The 13,130-nt window shown below is 41.9% G+C and overlaps 1 protein-coding gene across 1 annotated transcript in view; it reads right to left on the bottom strand.

The window, feature by feature from the left end:
• The window catches only part of LOC131191218 (RING finger protein 39-like), a 37,427-nt gene extending 33,866 nt beyond the window's left edge, over positions 1-3,561 (bottom strand). The window contains exon 1 of the mRNA XM_058169124.1: positions 3,005-3,561. Coding sequence (XP_058025107.1) covers positions 3,005-3,373 — 369 coding nt within the window. The 5' untranslated portion in view covers positions 3,374-3,561. The remainder of the gene's footprint in view (positions 1-3,004) is intronic.
• Between the last annotated feature and the right edge of the window lie 9,569 nt (positions 3,562-13,130).

The following is a 13,130-nucleotide window of genomic DNA, read 5'->3' as shown; positions in this document are numbered from 1 at the left end:
ACTTTGCACATCCATAAATCCTTGCTGGGGCACATGCATATCCTTGTGCAAGAAAGCAAATCATTCTTTTAATTCTGCATGGTTGCAGCCTTGACTTCATACATTATGTTATGTATATAATATATTATATTATTAACAGAAGAAAGAACACTTGAACATGACTCTGGAAGGATTTAAACATAGATGTCCGTTTTGCCTTGTTTAAATATATTTTCTCCATTTTACTCTGGCAATCATGCCTCTTCTATTTACCTTCTTTTGTCTACTAATCTGTTTCTTCCATCTTCACTAACCGCAATGATTCTTGTTGATCTCTGTTCGTTCTTATTTTCACAACTGTAAAAGTGTTTTCCATTGAGGCATGCCTCTCAGATTGCAATCATATGAATAAATATAAGCCATGCCTCATTTCTGAGACACCTGCAGTTCTAGTTCAAGATCTTGTCTTGAGATATATTTAGTACTACTGCTCCATAAATGCCTATTCTACTCATTTCTTTTGCAACTTCTTGGTGGTATTTTCTTTCTAGGTGATCTATCGAAGGTAGTCCTAGCATTGCTAACCTCTTGCTTTCACCTTGTTCCTGGGCTTTCAACACCAGCAGGGTAACATTGATTTGTGAAAAATGTTGTAGCATTGGTAATTACTGGCCAGATCACAATCTCACATCACATCATGATTGTCACCTGACTGTCACATGACTTTACCAAAGAATCAACGTGAACTATGCTAAGAATGGAATATGCAGGGGGCTCAATGTGGACAGAGAAACATGCTTCCTTAAACAAGGACAAAGAAACTTGAGCTACTCTGAAGGAGTTGATTATCTCTGGAAGGCATTGGGTTGCCTATCCATCCACTAAAAGATTTTTTTTTTTTTAAAAAAGAGACTTGCTTAGTTCATTTCTATTCTACCTTTCTTCCAAGGAGCCCAGGCTGGCACCTATAGTCTTTGCCATTAGGTCATCTTAACTCCAAGAAACCAAATAATTTTCCTCCATTCCTTCTAAATCTGGCTTTGCTTTCCATAGTCTTAGTCATCCTTGAATCTTCTGCACGTAAAAGGACCAGTCCTAGGGAACGATCCTGACATCTTCTGCATGTAAAACAGGAGCACCAACATTAAGCTACAGTTTCTCCCAACCTTTGGAGAAAGAAAACTTCATCTGGTCTGTGCAGTCTCATGGGCTTCAGCAAAAATGGAATGTAGAAGAGAAAGGCCAACCCCTGCTCCTAACAGCATGTCTTCCCCATGTCATTAAATCCAGCTTCCAGGGAGGCCCACAAATAGTCAATTACTTTGTTAATTATTTCTCTTTGAAAAAAGTTTTTCCCCCAACTTTTTAATGTGGTAAATGGGTTGATAAATCAGGACCATGAAATTTGGTGGAAAAATAAGGTCAATCAAATGAGTACAATTTCAAATAAAACCAATAAAAAATAATTTTTTAAAAAATAGATCAAATGGAACCGCTAACCTTCAGAAATCACGAGATTTTTTGAGATTTTTAAGAAATCACTTGAGATTTTTAAGAAAAGACTGGACAGCCATTTGTCTGAAATGGTATAGGTCTGCTGCTTGAGCAGGGGGTTGGATTAGAAGACCTCCAAGGTCCCTTCCACCTCTATTCTGATTGATTGATTTGATCGATTGATTGATTGAGTAAATCCACTAATGTTTTGCCTTGTTATATTCAAGCAAGTCATCTTCATCATGATACCACCTCTGCTTTCCCTTAATGCCTTCCAGATGTGTGGATTATAAAGGGCAACACTGACTAGTAGATGATGGGACGGTGGTCCAACACATCTGGAGAGCATCAGGTGATGCATAATTATCTTGATGCATGTTTTCATTAGTATATCCATAAGAACAAATTCAGTTTTTGCATCACCATCCATGAAAGGAAATAAGAGACATGTTCATGATACTAACAAGAATCTAATTTTATGATCTCATTCACACGTAACCCAACAGGCAGAACACAACCCATTTCTTTTGGAGGCTTTCCTCTCCCCACCCCCCACCCCTGTATTCCAACAGGTTTTTTTTTAACAATATGGTGCTTTCAGATGTGATAAATACAATTTTGACCATCTCTAACCTTCATAGGATTTGCAGTTTCCATCATTTCCAAGCATATGAAATCACATATACCCGAAAAACCCCTGGCTGGGAAGATTTCTCCAAGTATTGGGACAACAGGCAGAGATTTCCCCGAACCCCACCCTTTTTGGCCCTGTTTTCCTTCCTACATTGAGTCTTGGTGCTGAGAAAAAGCTTCATAAACTAAATTATTTGTCTAATTTCCCATTGTTTAAAGGGATATAAACCTCTAAATTTCTGTGGCTGGCTTCATACCACATGAAGGAGAAGGCTCGAAGTAGAAATCGCGTTTGACTATAACAATTGAAATTGATTGTTTGCTGATTTGCTTATTTGTACCCTATAACTATCATTAGAATAGAATAGAATAGAATAGAATAGAATAGAATAGAATATTCTTGTGTGTCCAATCACACTTGGCCAATAAAAAATTCTATTCTATTCTATTCTATTCTATTCTATTCTATTCTATTCTATTCTATTCTATTCTATTCTATAGGCCATTGTAGCAAAACAATGAGAAAGAAAGCAAATTCTAGCAAATACCTCTGAAAAGTCTATTTCTCAGTATCCTTTTCAGATAAAATTATTCTGGTGTATACACTTATCTGAATACCACACACTGTATTTTCAATTTCCAAACATCACCAAACCCAAATGTAATGGGGAGGAATGCATATGGACAGTGGTGGGATTTAAGTAATTTAACAACCGGTTCTCTGCCCTCATGATTTCTTCCAACAACCAGTTTGCCAAACTGCTCAGAAAGTTAACAACCGGTTCTCCTGAAGTGGTGCGAAGTGGCTGAATCGCATCACTGCACATGGAGTGCACACTGTGTAAGATCAGAGCCCCTCTTGCTGACAAGGCAACTGAGCCCTTCCCCCACGACCTACCTTTTCTTTCTGGATGCTGGTTGTGGGTCTCCACCCTCCACGGCGGCGCTTGGACTTTGGGGCAAGGGGAACCTGGGCTGTCTTGGCATTGAGGTGTTGGGTGATCTTGACTTCTACGGCCAGCTTGACGTTGGTGCGGAGGTTCCGCCTCTCAAAGACTTTTTTGCACTGGGGGCAAGATATCACCCGAGGGCCATTTCCCTTCGCGGACTCCTCATCCCAGTAGCGAGTGATACAAGCTCGGCAATAGCTGTGGTCACAGTCGAGGATCACTGGGTCCTTAAAGTGACCCCTGCAGGCCGGGCAGATAGCCGCTCTCTGCAGCTCAGCCACCAGACCTTTGCTTTCCATGCTGCACGACTGTGTCATCCTTTGGCTTCTGTGTTCTGGTGTCAGCTCAGCATCTCATGCCTCTATATAGGCAGGGAGGAGACCAGAGGCAGGTTGGGGGAGGAGCCTCTATCCGGCAACAGGTAAACAGCCTTGCATAACCATCCAGTTCTTCCACTCTAGGGACTTGTGCCAAAACGTGGCAGGCAGGAACTGCCGCTGGGTTAGAAGACAAGTCTGTTTTGCTGTTAGAAAATATCACGCCGTGTGATAAGTTACGGCTGCGGGCAGGGTGGGGTGGTGCAGGGAATCGGGTTCATTTTGTTTTGATTTCTGACCACTGTGAGGGCCAGCTGATCTTCTCCCTGCATCCCAGAGTTTTGCAGGTCTGTTCCAGTCTGCTCCACCTATCTCAATTGCTCTGTCCTTAACATCGACTCTATGGCAAACCCTGTGCCTTCAAACGCTGCCGCTCCTGAGATCCATTCTGAAGCATTGAGAATGTGTCAAAAGCCCCTGTCCCCGGGGCTTGGTGCCCTTCAGATGTGTTGGGACGACAATTCCCAACGTTTCTAGACTCGCCAACATCTTCATTTATTGTAAGAACTATTTCTGAAAGGATTCTTCTTTTAACGGTTAGCTAACCAGCCCTTTGGTGAGAAGGTAACAGCGTTCCGTGCGCCTTTGGCGTTGAGTCATGCCGGCCACATGACCACGGAGATGTCTTTGGACAGCGCTGGCTCTTCGGCTTTGAAACGGAGATGAGCACCGCCCCCTAGAGTCGGCAACGACTAGCACGTATGTGCGAGGGGAACCTTTACCTTTACCTTTAACCAGCCCTCTTAGCTATTGGGCTTAGGGAAAACAGAAATGATCAGAGAAAAAAGAAAATTAGCAGAATGAAACTTCCTTTTTTTTCACCTGGAAGCCATGAATGATATGCTATAGAATTGTCTTCTGCAATCACTGTGGTTTCTGGGTGATGGGAGTTGTTTTGGAGGACAGGTAAAGACCCCAAAGCTCAAGGTTAACACTGTGTGTGTGTGTGTGTGTGTGTGTGTGTGTGTGTGTGTGTGTGTGTGTGTGTGTGTGAAATTACACTTCTGAAAAAATGTTGCGGCTACAGACTTCCCCATCAGGTAAAACTGCCCCTGATCAGTCAAGAAACAGAAGTGATGAGAATCGTGGCTACACCCTGCAGCGTAATCTGATATCGTTCTAGGAACATTTGATGGCACCACCAACAAGCCCCACCTAAGGTAGGTCTTCTCCCCTCCCTTGTCAAATTCTTGTGTTTCCCCCAGCCATTTGGCAGTTGCTGTATTGTTTGTTCTGCCTATAGTATGTTCTGAATTCAATAGTACAGCTGAAGAATATGCAATTCAGCAGTATGGAATTTTCTCTTTGGAACAAGAGCTCCTTAAAACCTTCTAGTGTTTTGCTCTTCACTTCCGTTTTCTGGCCTTTCTGGTTTCTGTTAGAAGCAACAAAGTCCTGCTCTTCTGAATCTGCTCCCTTCTTTGGCATTTCCTGCTCTTGAAATGTGGGTTCCATTTTTTTTTTCCTCTTATGCCTTGAACCCCTTTCCCAAATCTGCCCCCCCCCCCTTCCTATGATCCTCTTCTCAATATAGGTCGTCCTTGACTTATAAGCCACAGTTGGAACCAGAATTTTCATTGCTAAGCAAGGCACGTGTTCAGTGAGTCAGGCCTGATTTTATTACCATTCTGTGCCACGGTTGTTATGTGAATCACGAGGCTGCTAAGTGAATCACAAGCTCATTAAGTGAATCTAGATTCACCCAATAGACATGTCAGAAGCTAGCTGGGAAGGTTGCAAATGGTGCAACCATTGTCAATACACGTCAGTTGCAAAGCTCCCAAATTTTGGTCACGTGACTGTGGGGATGTTATGACAGTTGTAAGTTGGAAGACCAGTTAAGTCCCTTTTTTTCCAGTGACATTGTAACTTTGAACAGTCACTAAAGGAATGATTGTAAGTCGAGGGCTACCTATATCCCTTATGTTAACTTTAGCTGAGACATTGACTTCCCAGACTACCAAACCACAGTCGATTGGGTTTATTCTGATGGTAAAGGTTCGTTCTCTTGAGCTTGCGAACATTTCGTTACCAGACTAGGTAACATCTTCAGTGGCGTTTAGGGGAGGGTTTATTTTTTTTAAAATTTATTTATTTATTTTGTCACAACATTATATACCAGCACATACATTGGAAGGAAACTATAGGACAGGAACGGTAGGCACTTTTGTGCACTTATGCACGCCCCTTATAGTCCTCCTAGGAATGGGATGAGGTCAATGGTAGACAGTTTTTGGTTAAAGCTTTTGGGAATTTGAGAAGAGACCACAGAGTCAGGTAGTGTGTTCCAAGCATTAACAACTCTATTACAAAAGTCATATTTTCGGCAATCAAGATTGAAGCGGTTAACATTAAGTTTGAATCTATTGTTTGCTCTTGTATTATTGCGATTGAAGCTGAAGTAGTCTTTAACAGGAAGGACATTGCAATAGATGATTCTGTGTGTTAAACACAGGTCTTGCTGGAGTCAGCGGAGTTCTAAATTTTCTAATCCCAGGATTTCAAGTCTGGTGGTATAAGGTTTTTGTTGTTTACAGAGGAGCAGAGAACTCTTCTTGTAAAATATTTCTGGACGCGTTCAATTGTATTAATGTCAGAGATGTGGTATGGGTTCAAATTTTTGCTCAAATCCAGCTCTTGATTAGGGCTTCCCAACCTGGTTGCCCTCCAGATGAGTGAACTTCGAAACTCCCAGGATTCCTCAGCTGGGGAGTATTCTAGATATGTAAATCTGTTCATGGGGAGGGCAATCAAGTTAGGGAAGGCTGTTCTTGGTTCATCTTTGTTAGCGGTATTTTAGCTTTGGGGGTGGGACTTCCTATTCTTGCTGAGATTGATTGATTCTTGCTCTGATACGCATAAATATGCATAGAGGTTTTTGGCCTTCCTTGGGCCAGTTCTATCACAGGTAGCCCCTGTAATGTTATCTGACTTTTGGAGGGAAAATACTTGTTTATGATTGGCTGGTGCCTCAGCCAGAATAGTATATAAGGAGAGTTTCTCCTATGGTTTATTTGCTGGGTTCACACCATACAATAAAGAGCTGTTGTTGCACAAGACCTGTCTCCTGCCTCCTCAATCGCCCGATCCAACAGTCCCCAACTTGCAACCACAATTCAACCCAAAATTTCTCATTTGTTAAGTGAAGTTCGCCCCATGTTACCACCTTTCTCGCTACAGTTGTTAACTGAATCATCACAGTTGTTGAGTTGTAACACGGGTTGTTAAGTGAATCTGGCTTCCCTCTTGACTTTTTTTATCAGAAAGTCACAAAAGGAGATCACATGACCCCGGGACTTTGCAACCGTCATAAATATGAGGGAGCTGCCAAGTGTCTGAATTTTAGTCTTATGACCACGGGGATGCTGCAACAGTTGTAAAGTGTGAAAAATGGTCATAAGTCACTTTTTTTAGTGACTGTTGAACAGCTCATTAAATGAATTGTTGTAAGTCAAGGACTACCTGTATTTGGCAGCGTGACACTTTGCCTTCGGTGGCAATTGAGACATCCCCTCTGCTATTTCTTCTGAGTATTCACAGCATAGCGCTCACTCGTCCTTAAGCTAGTCTGCTGCCCTTAGGTAAAAAGAATTAGGCTTTCTCATCAGTCCTGCCAGCCCACTAAATTTCTACATATCATTGTTTCTCAACCTTATGACCTTTAAGCTGTGTGGACTTCAACTCCCAGAATCTGGCTGAGGAATTTTGGGAATTGAAATCCACACAGGTTAAAGTTCACAAGGTTGAGAAACTATATTCTACTGGAAGAAGATTATCCAGTAACATTGTATTGCTAACTAGGGCATACAAAACCTTTGCCAGACCAATTCTCAAATACAGCTTGTCTGCCTGGAATCCACACTGTATAACGGACATTAATACAATTGAGCGGATCCAGAGGTATTTCATGAGAAGAGTCCTCCACTCCTCTGCTCACAACAGAATACCTTATGCCAACAGGCTTGAAATTTTGGGCCTGGACAACGTGGAACTACACCGCCTACAGTCTGACCTAAGCACAGTACACAAAATTGTCTGCTACAATGTCCTACCTGTCAACACTACTTCAGCTTCAACCTCAATAACACTCGGGCAAACAATAAATACAAACTCAAGGTAAAACGCTCCAAACTCGATTGCAGAAAATACGATTTCAGCAATAGAGTGGTCAACGCCTGGAATGTTCTACCTGACTCCATTGTTACTTCCTCAAACCCCCCCAGCTTCAACCTTAAACTGTCTACCATTCCTAAGAGGTCCATAAACGGGGTGTGCATAAACACACCAGCATGCCTACCATCCCTGTCCTACTGTCCCCATTTATTGGTACTCATTTCCTGTGTTCGTGTCCATGTTTATACTTATACCTGTTATCTTGTACATGTTTGACCAAAAAAAATATACCATGTTATAGAACATAACTGTGTGATCCCAGATTTCTTTTCCTCCCACAATCAAACAGGAAGGGGAAGGGGAAGGGGAAGGAGAAGGAGAAGAAGAAGGAGAAGGGGAGTAAGAGAGGAGAGGAGAGAGGAAAGGAGAGGAGAGAAGGGAAGGGAAGGGAAGGGAAGAGAAGAGAAGAGAAGAGAAGAGAAGAGAAGAGAAGAGAAGAGAAGAGAAGAGAAGAGAAGAGAAGAGAAGAGAAGAGAGGCATTGGGAAGTTAGGAGGGATGGTTTCCAAATATCCCTGTTAGCAACTGGAATGCGTATACAGCGTTCATAACCAATCCATACCAACATTCAGCTCATTTAACATCCTGGCCCAGTGCTTGAGTGTGTGTGTGTGTGTGTGTGTCCGGTGGGGTTGGAGAGGAGCCAGGCCCACCCTGGCCCTCCAGAGAATCAAAGGATTGTCCCCATCCTGAGATCAGGACCCTTTTGACTTTCCAGAAAATAATATGCTTTTTCCGCCAGATGTCAGCCCAGGAAATTAGACATGCTTAGTATAGGTGTGGTTTGTGTTGTGAGTTGGTTATATGGTGCCTCAGTTACTGTGTTATTATTTCAATTGTATTCGTTGTTTTGTTTATAGACGTTTTATTATCTTGTTTTCTTGTGAACTGTGAATTGTTGTTGAGACGCCCAGAGTTATGCACGTACAATGGGCAGCCATATAAACTGTGTAAGTTTTTCCAATCCAAGAAATAGTACAGACTTATACCAATCTCACTTCATGTATATTTAAATTTAATTAGTTTAAATTATATACAGACGTGCATTTTCCCTTCTGTTACAAATTCAACTCTAGAAGCCTTTAACAAAGCTGTTAAAAGGCCACACAAGGATCCTCGGGTTGTATTCCTCTTGGGTGCACAGCAGTGGTGGGTTTCACATTGTGCTACTACCGGTTCACCGCCTGCGCATATGCTCAGTTCACACGCACGCCTGCCTTCCACACATGTGCCCAGCGTTCTGTGCATGCACTTTGCTCGCACGCACGCCTTCCACAGATGCGCCCAGCCTCAAAAATATGCCTAAATAGGATGGTATAGAGCCGAGGTGGGTGGGCAGACCCACCCGCGATTTCCGCTGCCAGTTTCGGTGAACCGGTCTGAACCAGTTGAACACCTCTGGCATATATTGATTGTCCATAAACAGAGATCAGGCAAGGTTCTACAGATTAATATGCTATGTGAAGCATCATGGAACAAAAGAACTAGAGACTTGTTTCATCCCTCTCCTAATGTTATCCCGCTCCATGGCTTAGGGCCCGGGTACTTACGGGACCGCCTGCTGTTACCTCATGCCTCTCACCGACCCATACGCTCTCACAGAGAGGGTCTTCTCAGGGTGCCGTCCGCCAAACAGTGTCGGCTGGCGGCCCCCAGGGGCAGGGCCTTCTCTGTGGGAGCTCCTACACTCTGGAACGAACTTCCTCCTGGACTACGTCAAGTGCCTGATCTTCGGACCTTTCGCCGTGAGCTGAAAACGCATTTATTTATTCAAGCGGGACTGGCTTAATATTTTTAATATTTTTAAATTTTTAACTGGGGTTTTATTATTTTAGGGTTCATAATTTTAAATTTTAAATTTTTAAATGTTGGCCATTTTTTCTAATATGCTCGGTTTTAAATTGTTGTTTTAATTGTATATTTTTGTGTTTTTTATCTTTTGGCTGTAGATAAGTCCTGAGTCCTTTGGGAGAAGGGCGATATAAAAATTTAATAAATAAAATAAATATATAAAATAAATAAAAAGCCTTTGTGTTCATGGAAAAGTTTAAAAGCCACATACATGTAGTCTTCAACTTACAACCACAATTGAGCCCAAAATTTCTGCTGTTAAGCGAGACACTTGTTAAGTGAGCTTTACCCCATTTTATGATTTTTCTTGCCCCATTTGTTAAGCGAATCACTGCAGTTGTTAAGTTAGTAACACGGCTGTTAAGTGAATCTGGCTTCCTCACTGACTTTGCTTGTCAGAAGTTCACAAATGACCCCAGGACACTGCAACCGCCATAAATATGAGCCAGTTGCCAAGCGACTGAATTTTGATCACCTGGCCACGAGGATGCTACGGCGGTCATAAGTGTGAAAAACGGCCATAAGTCACTTTTTTCAGTGTCTGTTGTAACTTCCAACAGTCACTAAAAGAGTGGTTGTAAGTCAAGGATTACCTAATATGTTTGAAATCTCAGATTTGGTTAAGGAACTTTAATGGTATGTGGGAATCACTTTAGGAAACAAGGCAATGAGACACAGACAAGGGAACAATCAAATAATAGGTAACTTAGCCCACAGGAGGAATGTGGATGGGGTAAGATAAGAAGCTCAGGTGAGACCCTCTCTACTTTTGGGGTGCTGTAAAGGCAGTTCAGCAGTTCGAATCCCTAGTGCTGCATAACGATTCAAATCCCTAGTGCCGAGTGAGCTCCCGTTACTTGTCCCAGCTTCTTCCAACCTAGCAGTTCGAAAGCACGTAAAAAATGCAAGTAGAAAAATAGGGACCACCTTTGGTACGAAGGTAACAGCGTTCCGTGCACCTTTGGCGTTTAGTCATGCCGGCCACGTGACCACGGAGATGTCTTCAGACAGCGCTGGCTCTTCGGCTTTGAAACAGAGATGAGCACACCACCCCCTAGAGTCGGGAACGACTAGCACATACGTGCAAGGGAAACCTTTACCTTTAAAGGTGAAGGGTGTGTGGGGAGAAAAGTAATTTGAAATTGCAAGATTGCAAAATTCCCTTAATGTAACCTTATAGCAAAGTAGAATTTGTTGATCTGATTGTGTTTTCAGTCTAGTCTACCTAGTAAGGCTGACAGAAATTGATTATTCATTACTTTGAGTGAAGGCCGTTTATAAGTCATTCTGTGTTGCCCACTCAATCCCTGGAGGATTTGTTTCTCACCTGCTTGGCGATGCATACTGACCCACAAACTAATGGCATTTTATTACATCTTTATTTATGGTCAAAGACCAGTCATTAAAAATATTTCAAATACTGCAAATTAAAAGCCTGAAACAATTAATAATGTAAGGAAGGCACAAAAAAAAACTCCCAACATCTAGCAGCGAAGAGCTATTGATAAGAATTTTGCTACCTTCTTGGAAGTATCTGGAAATTGGTCACTTAAAAGGAGAGTGGTCACGCCTCAATCATAAGAACAATTAAATTTTCTAACAATTGATATTTGAATTCTGTTATCCATGGAAGATACAATGGGCACGTCAACAGGGCATGTCATACAGATTCAGTTTCTATATTGGGATATATATATAGGTCTGGTTTGGATAAGGAAGGCTGATATATAGGTAGTCCTTGACTTACAACCGGTTGCTTAATAACCATTTGAAGTTACAACAGACCCCCAAAAGGTACTTATGATCGGAGTTCAAATTCTGATAGCTACCCCTTTCCCCTGGTGGTCACTTAACCACATTTTGGCCACTCAGCAACTGGCCTACATTTGCAACTGTTTGCAGTGTCGTCCATCACATGATTGCAATTTATGACCTGCTGAAAACTGGTCTTTACTTCAGCAAAAACGCCCCCGAGTGAAAAATAAGTTCACTTAATTGTGGATTCATTTAACAATTATGGTGATTCACTTAATGACTGCCACAAAAAAGTCATAAAATTGGGTCAGTCACATGATGACTTGCTTTGGGACTGTCACGACTTAGGCTCCATCATGGTCGTAAGTTGAGGATTCCCTGTATCTGCCTACCATCATTCTAAGGTTAAGGCATCAATATGAGTCAGAGAGAAAAGGCTTTTATTTGGGAAATGTAAAATGTTGGGAAAGTATCTTGAGGTTTTCCAGGAGGAGGGAGAGATCTTGCTTTAACAGGGATGGGAAGCTTCAAATGCCTTGGTTCCGGATCCCTAGCTTAACTTTAGCCCAGATTTTTTCAAAGTCAATATTGCCAGAAGGCAAATGCTGACTTTAGATTTCAGTGTCTGCTCTTCATCACTTAAAACACAGGAGCTCCAAGTAACTCACCGACCCTTGAACTTCAGTTCTTGAACAAATCATGAAATTGCCCTGTATGGTTGAAGAAAAGATGATACCAGTAGCTAAATTGACTGCTTTGATTAAAGAAAAAAAACAACACAATTACTTCTGTTTCTACTTGGAAACCGTTTCTGGACTTTGTGCTTGAGGTAGGGGAGGAAAATGAAGCTTTGATTTTGGGTTTTACCAGTTAGATAGGTTTGTTGTTATAGAAATGGTTACTTTATACTACTATGTAAAAGTAAAAAAGTTAAGATTTGATGCTATTATATACTTTCCCCTTCCCTTCTCTCTCCCTTATATCCTACTATTTTCTTTTGTATTTTTTTGTATTTTATATTATAAACGAATTAAAAAGAAATGATGATAGCCCGGCCAACTTTTGACAGACTTGGAAGAGACTGTGACTCAGGCATCGTAAAAGATTCCTGCTTGCTGAGTGACGTGTCAACTTCTTGCACTATTGTGACATAAGTCTGAAGCGCCTTGCTTCGTGGCACACTGAAACCATGTCCACAGTGGCATCACCTTCCCAGAAAGCTACAATCTCTTGCTATGTTCCATAGGCCACCACTGGCAGGTTTCTTGTTCCTTTCCCTTTGCCGTGCATTAGCTCAAACATGGGTTGTGCATTACACAATAAAAAAAAGAAAAAGTATTTTTTTTGTAGGCTGATCTTGCCAGCCATTATGTCATCCTAACATCACAGTTGTTATCTCAACAGGCCAAGAAGGACATAAACAAATGGTAGGGAGGACACATTATCTGTTTCTTGGCATCCACAACAAAAATTGCTGGGAACAACAGCAAAAAAAAAAAAAAGTATTTAGGCCTACGTACATATGAAATTACTTTTTCCAGCAAGAGAAAGACTGGCTTGATTAAAGGAGTAGATCTAATTGAGGAGTAGAAGATTGTTAAATTTGGAGGCACACAATCTTAGATATAGTGGAAACTCCAGTCACGACCGTAATCTGTTCCAGGACTTCGACCACAACCCGATCTGGTCATGACCGGAAGCAAGACTAACTGCGCATGCACGTACAACAACAACAACAACAAAAATGGTGCGGAAGTAGAAATTGTTGCGGCAGGGAAAATCGCCACGGCTATGTTTGATCGCCACCCGAGGATGTGTTCATGACCAGAGTGAAACTTTTAGCAGATTTTGTGGTCGGCACCCAATTTGGTTGTGGTCAGAAGCATTCGTGACCCAAGGTTCTACTTTTCTACAGAAGC

The sequence above is a fragment of the Ahaetulla prasina genome, chromosome 2 (assembly GCF_028640845.1).
Source record: "Ahaetulla prasina isolate Xishuangbanna chromosome 2, ASM2864084v1, whole genome shotgun sequence".
In the NCBI taxonomy this organism is placed as follows: Eukaryota; Metazoa; Chordata; class Lepidosauria; order Squamata; family Colubridae; genus Ahaetulla; species Ahaetulla prasina.
Note: the sequence above shows the minus strand (reverse complement) of the source record. Positions and strands in the feature narration are given on the sequence as shown.